Source organism: Elephantulus edwardii, unplaced genomic scaffold (genome assembly GCF_000299155.1).
Source record: "Elephantulus edwardii isolate Elephantulus edwardi_28Jun2011 unplaced genomic scaffold, EleEdw1.0 scaffold00105, whole genome shotgun sequence".
In the NCBI taxonomy this organism is placed as follows: domain Eukaryota; kingdom Metazoa; phylum Chordata; class Mammalia; order Macroscelidea; family Macroscelididae; genus Elephantulus; species Elephantulus edwardii.
Genome location: NW_006399855.1, coordinates 1,632,234 through 1,643,694, shown reverse-complemented (window position 1 = coordinate 1,643,694; position 11,461 = coordinate 1,632,234). Strand labels below are relative to the sequence as shown.

Here is an 11,461-nt window from a genome sequence, read left to right as displayed (position 1 = left end):
AACAACAACAACAACAACAACAACAACAACAACAACAACATAAGTCCATAATCAGCACACTTGACATTTGCAGTCAGGAAATTAAAAGACGAGTTGCTTTGGGAAAGTCTGCTGTCAGGGACCTTTCCAGAGTTGTAAGGAGCAATGATATCAGTCTAGAGACTAAGGTGCACCTGTTTCAAGCCATGGGCTTCTCAGTTACTTACTATACATCTAAGAGCTGAACAATGACTAAGGATGATAGAAGAAAAATTGATGCCTTTGGGTTGTGGTGCTGCAGAAGAGTATTGAATATACCATGGACTGCCAAGAGAAGTCTGTCCTGGAGAGGTAAAACAAGGTTGCTCCTTGGAAGCAAGGATTGTGAAGCTTCATTTCACATACTTTGGGTGTGCTGCCAGAAGGGACCAATCCCTGGAGAAGGACATCATGCTTGGAAGGATAGAGGGACATTCCAAGAAAGGATGGGATGGATTGACATAGTATCTGGGGAAATGGGGACAGGTTTGTTAGTGAGATTGGCTTAAGAAATGGCAGGGTTCAGAGCTACTATGCATAGGGTCACTAAGAGTTGCAGACAATTCAATGGCACATACAACAACAGCAACACCTTGGAACTCTAGTGGCTTAGTGGTAAGAAGCTATGCTACAGTCCTGGAGTCATATGGCTTGAATCCACTAGATGGTCCACAGAAGAAAGATTGGCAGTCTCCTCCCATGCGATTCACTGCCCCTGAAAACCTACTGGAGGATGAGCCAGCTGTGGGTTGATTCTGACTCCATGGCATATATCACCACCAACACATCTTGGAGGTATAAATGAGGTGAAAGCCTCAAGGTTAACACTAATAAGCCAAAATTGTAGTGCTGACAATAGGAACTTATGAGGGGGGGAAATCTGTTGGAATTTAAGGATTTAACAGATTTTTGGATCCACAGATCTAAGCTATAGACTTTATGACTTGATATAGGAATAAGAAGAAAAACTAATGAAAACCCCAGCTCTATAAAACACCACCTGTCTCTTGTCCTTGCTGGATTTCACTTAGAGACACATTCACAAACAGGTTCATTGAGGTGTGGCCCTGTGTACATCTGTAGGGTGGGAGTGGAGTGTGTTAGAAAGGGTGACTGACTAATGTGACTGAAAAGGGCATTACTATCATTTTCACAGTGGCACAAATGGTTAATACACTGAACTTCTGAAAGGATCAAGGCCACTCAGACATGTCTCGGAAGAAAGTTGTGGCTATCTGTTGTTGGTGGTGGTGATTGCCTTCAAGTCGAGCACGACTCATAGTGACCCTATGAACAAAAGGCCTGAAGCCCCTCTACAACTATCGACATTTATCAAAGTTCATAGAGTTTCCAGAGGCATGTTATTTAGGAGGTGAATGCCACTCCTGCCTCCAAACTTGCCATAGTATGTTATTATTGTTATGTGCCATTGAGTGGCTTGTGATGTATAGTGACCCTATGTACAGCAGCTCTGAACCTTTCCCTGTCCTGAGCCAGCTTCACTAACTCTGACAAACCAACCCCTGTCCCCCCAGTCACTCCCCATCTCATCCGGGTTCTCCCTCTCCTGGACTGTCTGTCCACCCTTCCGAACATGATGTCCTTCTCCAAGGATCTCGATCTCTCCTGGCCATGTGCCCAAAGTATGTGAGGCAGAGCATCAAAATCCTAGCCTCCAAGGAGAGACTTGGTTTCACCCTCTCCAATACAGACTTGTTTTCTTGGCAGTCCATGGTATGTTCAAGACTCTTCTCTATCACCACAACTCAAAGGCATCTATTCTTGATCGTGGGATTCAAAATGTCCCATGCTAATCCATCTCATTTCACTAATGCCCATTATGTCAATATTTATGTGTTCCATTTCTTTCTTTTCAATGTCCAGTTTTCCTACATTCATGCTTCTCACATTCCATGTACCTATTGATAATTTCTTCTTACAACTATTTCTCCTCCTTTGTGTTTCCAAATTTGAAGGTTCAACTTCAGTTGCCAAATCTGTTAGTCTATTCTAAGTGTGGTCCGCTGTACATAGGGTTTTCAAAGGCCAGTTATATTTCAGAGGTGGATGGCTAATTCTTCTTCTTAGTTCCCCCCAAAAAATCAGCCACTGAAAAATCCTATGCAGTGAAGTTCAACCTTGACATTGCCAGAACCTACAGAATCGCCGCTGCTAAGATAATGTGGTAGGTCACCAGTGCCATCTGCTGGTGTGCAAGGGAAGCTGCTCAGCTGCTGGTTGTGCCCAGGAAGCTGGAAAGATGAAAGAGCCAGCATATATATACTTTTCCATGTTTGTGAAATGTTTCCCTCCTTCCGTGTGAGTTAAATAATGCATCTTTATTGCAGTACACAAACACCCTGCTTGGTGCAGCTGCTCTCCACCCGTCAGAGCTAGGCTGGCTCAGAAATTTAAAGCCAGTTCCTCAAATACAAGAACATATGAAAAAACTAGAATCTTTTTCTCCCAGACCAGTCGTTTCTCAGAAGTAGAATCTCTTGCTTCCACCTCTTTAGCAGTTTTGACTTTGTGCTCTGTTGACACAGATTTCCTAATAGTATAATTTGAAAAGTGAAATTTCCAAGCTGGAAAGAGTTCTTGCAGTTCAGAGGTTGGTGTGCAGAGCAGCAGCCTCAGCGTTACTAGGCCGCCTGTGAGAAATACAGTCTCTGCTCACCCCACACCTACTCACCCAGGCAGATTTGCTTTTGAAATAGTTCCCTGGTAATTCCTATGCCCATAAAAGTTGTTGCTTTTGTTTTTAATTATTTGTTCTGTTTCATTTTTCAGATTGTGATTTGAGTGAAAGTTTGCCAAAGTAAATTAGTTTTTCATTCACCATTCCTATGCATGTTGTTTATAATATTAATTATAGTACTCACAATATACATTTGGACATGTTGTGAGGAGAGACCGGTCCTTGGAGAAGGACATCATGCTTGGGAGGGTGGCGGGATAGTGCAGGAGGGGAAGGCCCTCTATGAGGTGGATTGATTCAGTGACTGGGGTAATCGGGATGGGAGTGTCAGAGACGGTGCGATTGGCACAGGATAGAGCAGGGTTTAGGGCCGTTGTACATAGGGTCGCTATGAGTCGCAAGCAACTCGATGGCACATAACAACAACAACAACAACTCACAATATAATATCTTTCCCCACATCTGTTTGATTTTCATTTCCATTATTCTAAGCAAACCCTTCCTGCCCTCAGTGCTTTATCCTTGCTGCTTTTTTAGCCTTATGAGTTTTGTTATACTAAGAAGTAAGTGCCTCCCTGATGTTATTGGTCACTTTATAGACTTGTCCATTGTGTGGCTGGAAGTTGATCCAAGGAGAGTTTTATTCCAGTTTCAAAGAGTGACTAAGTACTGGTCTCTTGGGTGCCACCAGTCTCTATCTGACCAGTAAATCTGTCTGAGATTTGGGGAAGCCCCATCTTAGAATGCAGCAGCTCAACACACAGATTTACCAAAGGGCTGCTCTTACTATTTTTCCATTTCCTAGCTAATTAATCTTGATATTCCAGCTCTTTTTGCTTCAAGCCTCTGGTGCTCAGGTGCTGCCAATGCCATAGTGAGAGTGGAAGCATGTATCTGGCGTGCCTCATGGGTTCCGTGGCACGTGTTGCTGGTGGATTGTGTGCATCAGTACCTGTGTGCCTCACTGCTGCACTGCACTCCTCATATGACTTCTGACTCTCCCTGCAGACAGACACCACGGCCATCTGTGAGAACACAGAGTGGGGAGCACTGTAATTCTTGTCTTACATGTGACTTGAGCGGATCACCCTCTTTTCTGAGACTATTATGATTAAAATCTAAGATTAGAGATTCTTAGAAATTTACTGTTAAAATAGGCTTGTCAATAATAGTCACTAAAATATAATAGGATTAACATTGATACATTTGAATTATGATGTTGATGAAAAGCACTGAATATCCATCTCTTGGGCTGTCAGGACAAAGAACTCTGTCTAAGAAGAAGTGCAGTGTGAATGCTTCTTAGAAGCAAGGATAGTGAGAGTTTCTCATACGTAAATCAGGAGAGACAAGTCCTTAGAGAACACCATGCTTGCTGGAGAAGTACCGAATATCCCATGGACTGAAAGAACAAACAAATAGGAATTAAAGAAAATGCAACCAGAATGCTGCTTAGAGGCAAGGATGGTGAAACCTTGTCTCATATACTATAGGCATGTTGTTAAGAAGGGGCCAGGCCTTGGAAAAAGACATCATGTTTGGAAAGGTGGAGGGTCAGAGAAAGAGAGAAAGGCTCTCAACAAGCTAGAGTGACACAGAACAATAGGTTCACACATATCAGAGATGATGAGGATGACACAGGATTGGTCAAGGTTCAGTTCTATTGTCCACAGGATCACTATGAACTGTAGTTCACTCAATGGCACCTGACAACAGTGAAAAAGAGGAAAATGGATTGGCCCTGCCTGTAACAAATGCTTCAAACAGCAATGACTGCAAAGGCGGCACAAGATTGGGAAGTGTTATGTTTTACTAAACATAGAATCACTAAGAGTTGAAACTAACTCAGCAGCCTCTAACAACAAAAAATGTATCAGGTGCCTTCACCGTGCCACGCACTGTGCTCTAGAGTTTACATAATTCTTATCTTCAAAATACTTCAGAAGAATAGATGTATTTATTCACATTTTTCAGATGTGGAAACAGGCACAAAAGAGTTAAATTTTTGCTTAAAATCTTGTAATTACTAAGGGATGAATCTGAAATAGGAATTCTGGTACATCTAATTCTAAGCCGTAGATCTATCCACTAAAACATAATGCCTCAGTCTCAAATCCTTGGTCTTACATCCCATTTGTTAGTTTTAATGCAAATACCTTAGACACAAGAAACTATTAAATCATCAACTTCCTTAGATGACCAAAGACATACCTCCCAAAAAGGAAACATGAATAGATTTAGGGGAAAAGGATGAGTGCATATATTTTCTTCTTTCATCTTTTAAAATGTTTCAGTGTAGGATATTTGACATAGAAATGTGAATACTAAGTAAAAGCTATTCTAGTTAGCTATAAAACAGATGTTTTTTCTTACAGAATGTTCCTCTATTATTTAATCTGTATAAGTAGAGGTCCTCTAAATCAAAATGCATCTAAGTGGTAACACCCTATTAGGCAGAGAGGGGAACTGAGGACCAGCAAGAGAAATAAACTTGGCTGAAATGTTTTAAGAAGGCAAAGGCAGAGTCAAGAACTCAGCCCGCTCCTGCTGACTCTTGATTTTCTTTCAGTCAAGGCTTCTTTTCATGAGCAACATTAGCCCCATTAAATTGTTCTAGGGCTTCCTGACTGAAGGGAGAAGTGCCAGGATACTGGAAGCTGTCATAGTGCTTGGAGAAACTTTCTCCACCCCTCTCAAGTTTGGGCTTCAAACTGTCAGAGGAGACTGGCACTCCACCCTTCTCTGGTTGACCTAGCTCATTATTGCCCTCATTGCTAAATGAACCATGGGGGTCCTTTTCTCTTACATTATCATCTATTCACATGATTCTTTGTTTCCTTGATATTGAGCTTCAACCTGTATTGAAGGCTGCAGTCCTTGATATTCTGCAGTAAATACTACAGATCCCCCTCAGTTTTGGGGAGCAAAGTTGTGTCATCTGCATAAAATAGGTTGTTGATGAGTCTTCCTCCAATTCTGATGACACATTCTTCCTCATAAAATTCAGCCTCCCAAATGATCTGTTCTGCATATAGATTGAAAAGGTATGGAGACAGAATGCATCCCTGATGTACTCCTTTTCTGATTTTGAACCATGCAGTGTTTCCTTGCTCTGTTCTGACAATTGCCTTCAGGTCTACGTGTAGCTTTGCATGAGCACAATAAGGTGTTAACATAAAAAAAAATCTTCACAACTGGACCAGTAAGCAACACTATCATTTATGAAAAAAAATAATGAAGTTGTCAAGATTTCATTTTACTTACATCTACAATCAACTCCCAGGGAAGTATCAGTCAAGAAATCAAAATATACACTGTATTGGGAAATTTGCTGCAAAGAACCTGTTTAAGTGTTAAAAAGCAAAGATATCACTCCAAGAACTGTAGAATGCCTGACTCAAATGATATTTTTATTGCCTCACATGTGAAAGTCACCCAATGTATAAAGACTGAAGAACTGATGCCTTTGAATTATGATGTTGGCTAAGAATATTCAGTATTCATACCATGGCCTGAAAGAAGAATGAACACACCTGTCTTGGAAGATATATATCAAGAATGCTTCTGAGAAGTGAGGATAGAAAAGACTTCATCTCACATAATTTTTGGGCATGTTATCAAGAGATGTCAGCCCCTTGAGGGCATCATGTTTGATAAAACAGAGACTTATAAGAAAAAAAGAAGATCCTTAGTGGGTAGTTAACACAGTGGCTGCACGAAGAGGTTTAAACATAGCATCAATGAGAAAGGTGTGAGACCTGGAATTGTTTTGTTCTGTTGAACATGAGAGTTAGTCTTAACTGACTCAAAGATATCAAACAATAGACCACAATATCAATGACAACATATCACTACTAGACTGTAGATAATAGGAGATGCATAGAACTTATTTATGGCCATTCTTATCACCAGGCCTGGATTTTGGTAGGGTCTCTGGTGGGAAGCGCTGGTGACTTAGTGGTAAGGAATTGTACAGCCAACACAAAGGTGTACAGCAGTTCAAAACTACCAGCTGTTTGGTGGGAGAAAGATGGGCCATCTTCTCTGTGATTTACTGCCTCTGAAAACACACTAGAGGGTCAGTTATGAGTAGGTTCCTATTGTACAGATATAAGAACAACTTCACTTAATTATCTGAATTTCTGTCTTTCTTGTTTTGACTGTCAGTCATTGGATATTTCTGCCTACATATCTGGCATTCTTTGATTGACAAATTATGTGACTGAAAGGGGAAAGTGATCTTTTCTGTTTAATTGACCTGATTATAAGAAGTTGCACTGCCAACCCAAAGACACATAGTTCAAATCCACCAGCTGCTCTTTGGGAGAAAGATGGGCAGTCTCCTCCTGTGTGTTTTAAAACCTCTGGGAACCTGCTGGAGGGTCAGCTATAAGTCAGTTCTGGCTTGCTGTCACAAAATAGCAACAATAAGCAACATATGTTAAGGTAATTTCCTTTTAGAGACCTTAAATTGACAGTAAAAATATTTTAACTAGAAAGAAATTTAAGAGCTCACTCAATTCTTGGTCCTGAGTCATTGCTCCCTGACAATTATGGGGTAAGGGGAGATGTCTTCCCTACTCATACATTTTCAGAGGTTAGAAGGCCACACTCTTCCAGAATAATTCCGTTTAGACATTAAAATGGTTTCATTTTTAAACACATTTTTGGAATTGCTTCAGAATCAAGCTGTTATATAAATTAATAGTATTCTTACATTTGACACAAAATAAGTTCTCAAAAAATAACTGTTAAATGAATAAATGGATGAGGTAATGTTATGCTCTCACTTGAGACCTACCTGCCTTATGGAAGCTGATCATCCTCCTTTGTAAACTCAGAATTGTACCAGGTCCCTTGAGATTCTCTTCTGCAAGCAAAGACTATCACTGTTGTTTCCCATGATTTGTATCTTGCTCAGATGGGCTAATTTTTTTCCTCCTAGCACTTCCATTACAATTGATGTGACAGGGTGTCCTGAAGTCGGTCATAAGCTAGTATTCCTCACAGTATCCCTGGGAGACAACCTGTTGTATGTTGAGGAGGTGAGAAATACGAAGTGATTTTTCCCAGGGGTCCACTGTAGAATCAGCATTCATTAGGTCTGCGATGAGATCCTGGGTCTGTCCTAAGCTTCACTGCATAGATACCTAGAAGGCTAGGTTTCCAAAGTGAAAGCTTCCAAAGGCTCCAGTGGGCTTTCACTAAGGCATTTGGAATCTTGTGCACCTATAATATCTGGCAGGCATTGTATAAATGTCTAATGGAAGCTGTGAAAAGAAGAATTGGCACATAGAGGCTCAGGAGAAGACAGAAAGGCATCAAAAGAAAAGACTGAAAAAGAATTTATCTGAAGACAAGAACTCATTGCTGTCAAGTAAGAAATTACTCCTAGCTGATCTTTGAGTAAGTTTTCAGAGACTATAAGTCATATGGGAGGAGACTGCCCATTGTGTGGTGGTGGATTTGAACTGCCGCCTTTGGGTTGGTAGTGCAACTCCCTCCACTAAGCCACCAGAGAAGCCATCTTATAAAGGCACCTGTACCCAAGGGCAGCTCATAAGCCCAAACTTCAATCTGCAGGTCTCTACCACATGAATATGAACAAATGCCGACCTGATGAGCCAGCCAGAAGGAGCAATTAGTACTTTGAATTTTAAATCCTTCCAACTCTGTATTCTTAACTGCTTTTTGAAAGTCATTTGAGGTCTTCATCAATCTAAGTTATAAAACAATTAATAATCTTGACTTTGGTGTGTTTTGTTTTCAGGATTGGCCACTTACTAATATATGGTTGGGTAAATTATGTGTTGCCAACCCAAAGGCAGGCAGTTGGAATCATAGGAGAAAGATGAGCAATTTTCTACTCGGTGTACAGCCTCTTAATTCTTAATACTTGTTGGAGGGTCAACAAGTGACTTGGTTCTAACTCAACAGCACATAACAATAATGAAAATTCCCTGAGAATTGTCTTCATTAATAAAGGGGGAAAGCAGAGCTTGATGGTGTGATGACTCTTCTCACCTTGGCTTCTGATCAGATCCTAACTGACACATGATTCTCAAGCAGAAACTACACTGAGTATCTTTGTCAGAGTCTTAGCCATCAGCTTATAATCAGAAAAAAACCCGTGTTTTAGTTCCATGTTAAAAACAAACTTTAAAAAAAAAATAGGCTTTGCAGTACTAATGCTGTTCCATCAACTATAAAATACTCTTCTCTGAAATAACCTTCAGGTATTATGTTACTGCTTATTCTTGCCACATCTTATTTATTAGTTAGGTAAAATCAGTTGTGGCTTAATTTCTGGTTCCTGGAAGATAAGAAATCCTCTAAAATACAGCAGGCTCCTCTTTCAAAGCAGGCTGAGGTGACAGTACTGTGACAGTTTCTCTCATTCTGGAAAGTAGTCACTGTACTGGTTTCTTAGGTGAAGGATACATGAGGGGAGATAATGGGTTTCACTTGCTTCAGGGTTTGAAGTTTCATTCCATCTGATGTGGCTGGTGTCCTGTACTTGGCACTTGGTAAAGGTAGATTGAATCTCCTGCTTCAGGTGATCAGATCTGTGTAAGGAGCAAGGAGAACATGAAGAGTCCTTTCCTCTCCTAGGCCACTTGTATTTTTTTTTGCTCTTGGAAAGAAGATCTGTTTCTGTTCCTGGCAAGAGTTAGGGTGCTGAAGACATCGAGGTGGTGGATGACAAGTTATTTGAGGAAGCAGATAACTGGGCTGAAGCTATGGGTAAGCCTGGATACAGACTGCTACAGCTGAGTAAAGTGGGGAGGGGTGGTTTAGGCGGCAGTGCAGTATAAGGAGAGAGCCTTAATCATTCCCTGTGTTTTCTCTCTTAGGTTGCCTTAGAAATGCTTTTCACGGGGGAGCCCATCACTGCTCAGGAGGCACTGTCCCATGGGCTGCTCAGCAAAGTAGTGCCAGAAGAGCAGCTGGAAGAAGAGACCATGAAGATAGCGAAGAAGATTGCCTCCTTGAGTCGCCCTGTGTTGTCTTTGGGCAAAGCCACCTTCTACAAGCAACTACCTCAAGACCTTAGAACAGCCTATCACCTCACCTGCCAGACCATGGTGGACAACTTGACCCTACAGGATGGAAAGGAAGGAGTCAAGGCCTTTATCCAGAAGAGAAAACCTATCTGGTCACATTGAGCCAACGTTAACAGAAGAATGGAGGGGAAGTGAGCCCAGTGGGCAGTGCTCAGAGGCCCACCCCCACTCCTCACCTGCTTCTCCAATCACCACAGCTGCCTCTTGATTGTAATAGAAGACACTTTATTTTTATAACATGAATATTGGTTTCACTGCATGTATTCTGTCTTAATAGCATTGATTCTGTGGGTAAGTGAAAGAGGAGGAAAGGGAAGCACCAACACTTAAGTAGAAGGTTGTTAAGCACCTCTGGTGGGCCGGCTCTCACAAAAAGCCTAATGTCTGATACACTGCTTCTTGACAGGACTGCAGATGAAGGACTGATTATATAAGAGGAAGTGATGATAAATAGAGGCATGAAAATAAGGGTGTTTGTTGTTGTGGATTGTTGAGTTGGAACCGACCAGTAGGCAGGCCCATAGCCAGGTTTTCAGAAGCAGTTAATCACACATGATGAGATTGTTGTCCATCCTTCTCCTGCAGAGTACCTAGTAGTCTTGAACCATGTGCCTTCTGGATTGCAGCACAGCTTCTTGCCACTAGGCTTCCAGAGCTCCCTCGCACTAAGGGTGCCAACCAGAAATGTCCTCTAAGGTGGAGTTAATTCTGGTTGCTCAAGAGAAGTGAAACATTTCAAATCACCACAAGATACTCTATATATTGAAAATATTTTTACTATATTGAGAAATAATTATGCCTATGGCTTTGGAATACCTTTTATGAAGTAGATGAAAGATTTCTAAATACTTGTAATTTTATTTTCCTAATTAGACTTGAAGCAGTTTGAGGAAAGAGGTAGGGGAATGATTAGCTCTTTTTGTGTGTCTGCCTGCATTGATGGTAGATACCTTGTGTTTCTGTAATAAATTTTCTTATTATCCAAGAGCCTATAAAACCAAACCCCCCAAACTAAACCTGACGATTAAAGCCTAGAAAACAGTAGGAAGAGAAACAGAATATGTATTTCCATTCATTTAAAATCACTTTCTCTAGCAAATCAGGTACAAAAGGACAAATATTATATGAAATATTTAAATTAAGTTAATGTGTAGAGACCAACGATTTTTGTGGTTACCAGGGGCATGAGGGAGTTAAAATAGGGGCCCATTGTTGAGGAAGCATTGCATATCTAATAATAGTGATGGGAAATTTGAAAATGGATATGCATAATTATTAAAGAACAATTAATGTCAGCCTGCTGAATTATACCTGTAAAATGTTGACTTGTCATGCTGTATTATTTTTTTGCCATAGTTTTTAAAAAATATCACCTTCTTTGGCTGCATTTCTAAAATCTCTTTGACTTCTGGTAAAGAATCCAAAATAGTATCAGGCATTTGAGTTCCCAACTAAGGGCATGAGTGGATTAGGACCTAAAAATATTACTTTTTAGGTTCTGGTTTAATATAGCACATATAGATATTCTATCTAATCTATCTAATCTATCTATCTATCTATCTATCATCTATCTATCATCCATCCATTTCTATCTCTTTTTTTATTTTTTTTAATTTATTTTTCATTTCAATGAACATCTACAGAGATTTTGGAATTCCATTCATTCATTGTTGCACCCCTC

The 11,461-nt window shown here is 40.6% G+C and overlaps 1 protein-coding gene across 1 annotated transcript in view; it reads left to right on the top strand.

Annotated features, from left to right (window-relative positions):
- LOC102849640 (enoyl-CoA hydratase domain-containing protein 3, mitochondrial-like) overlaps positions 1-9,882 on the top strand; it is a 56,135-nt gene extending 46,253 nt beyond the window's left edge. Inside the window, exon 5 of the mRNA XM_006891844.1 lies at positions 9,571-9,882. Coding sequence (XP_006891906.1) covers positions 9,571-9,882 — 312 coding nt within the window. The remainder of the gene's footprint in view (positions 1-9,570) is intronic.
- Positions 9,883-11,461: the final 1,579 nt, after the last annotated feature.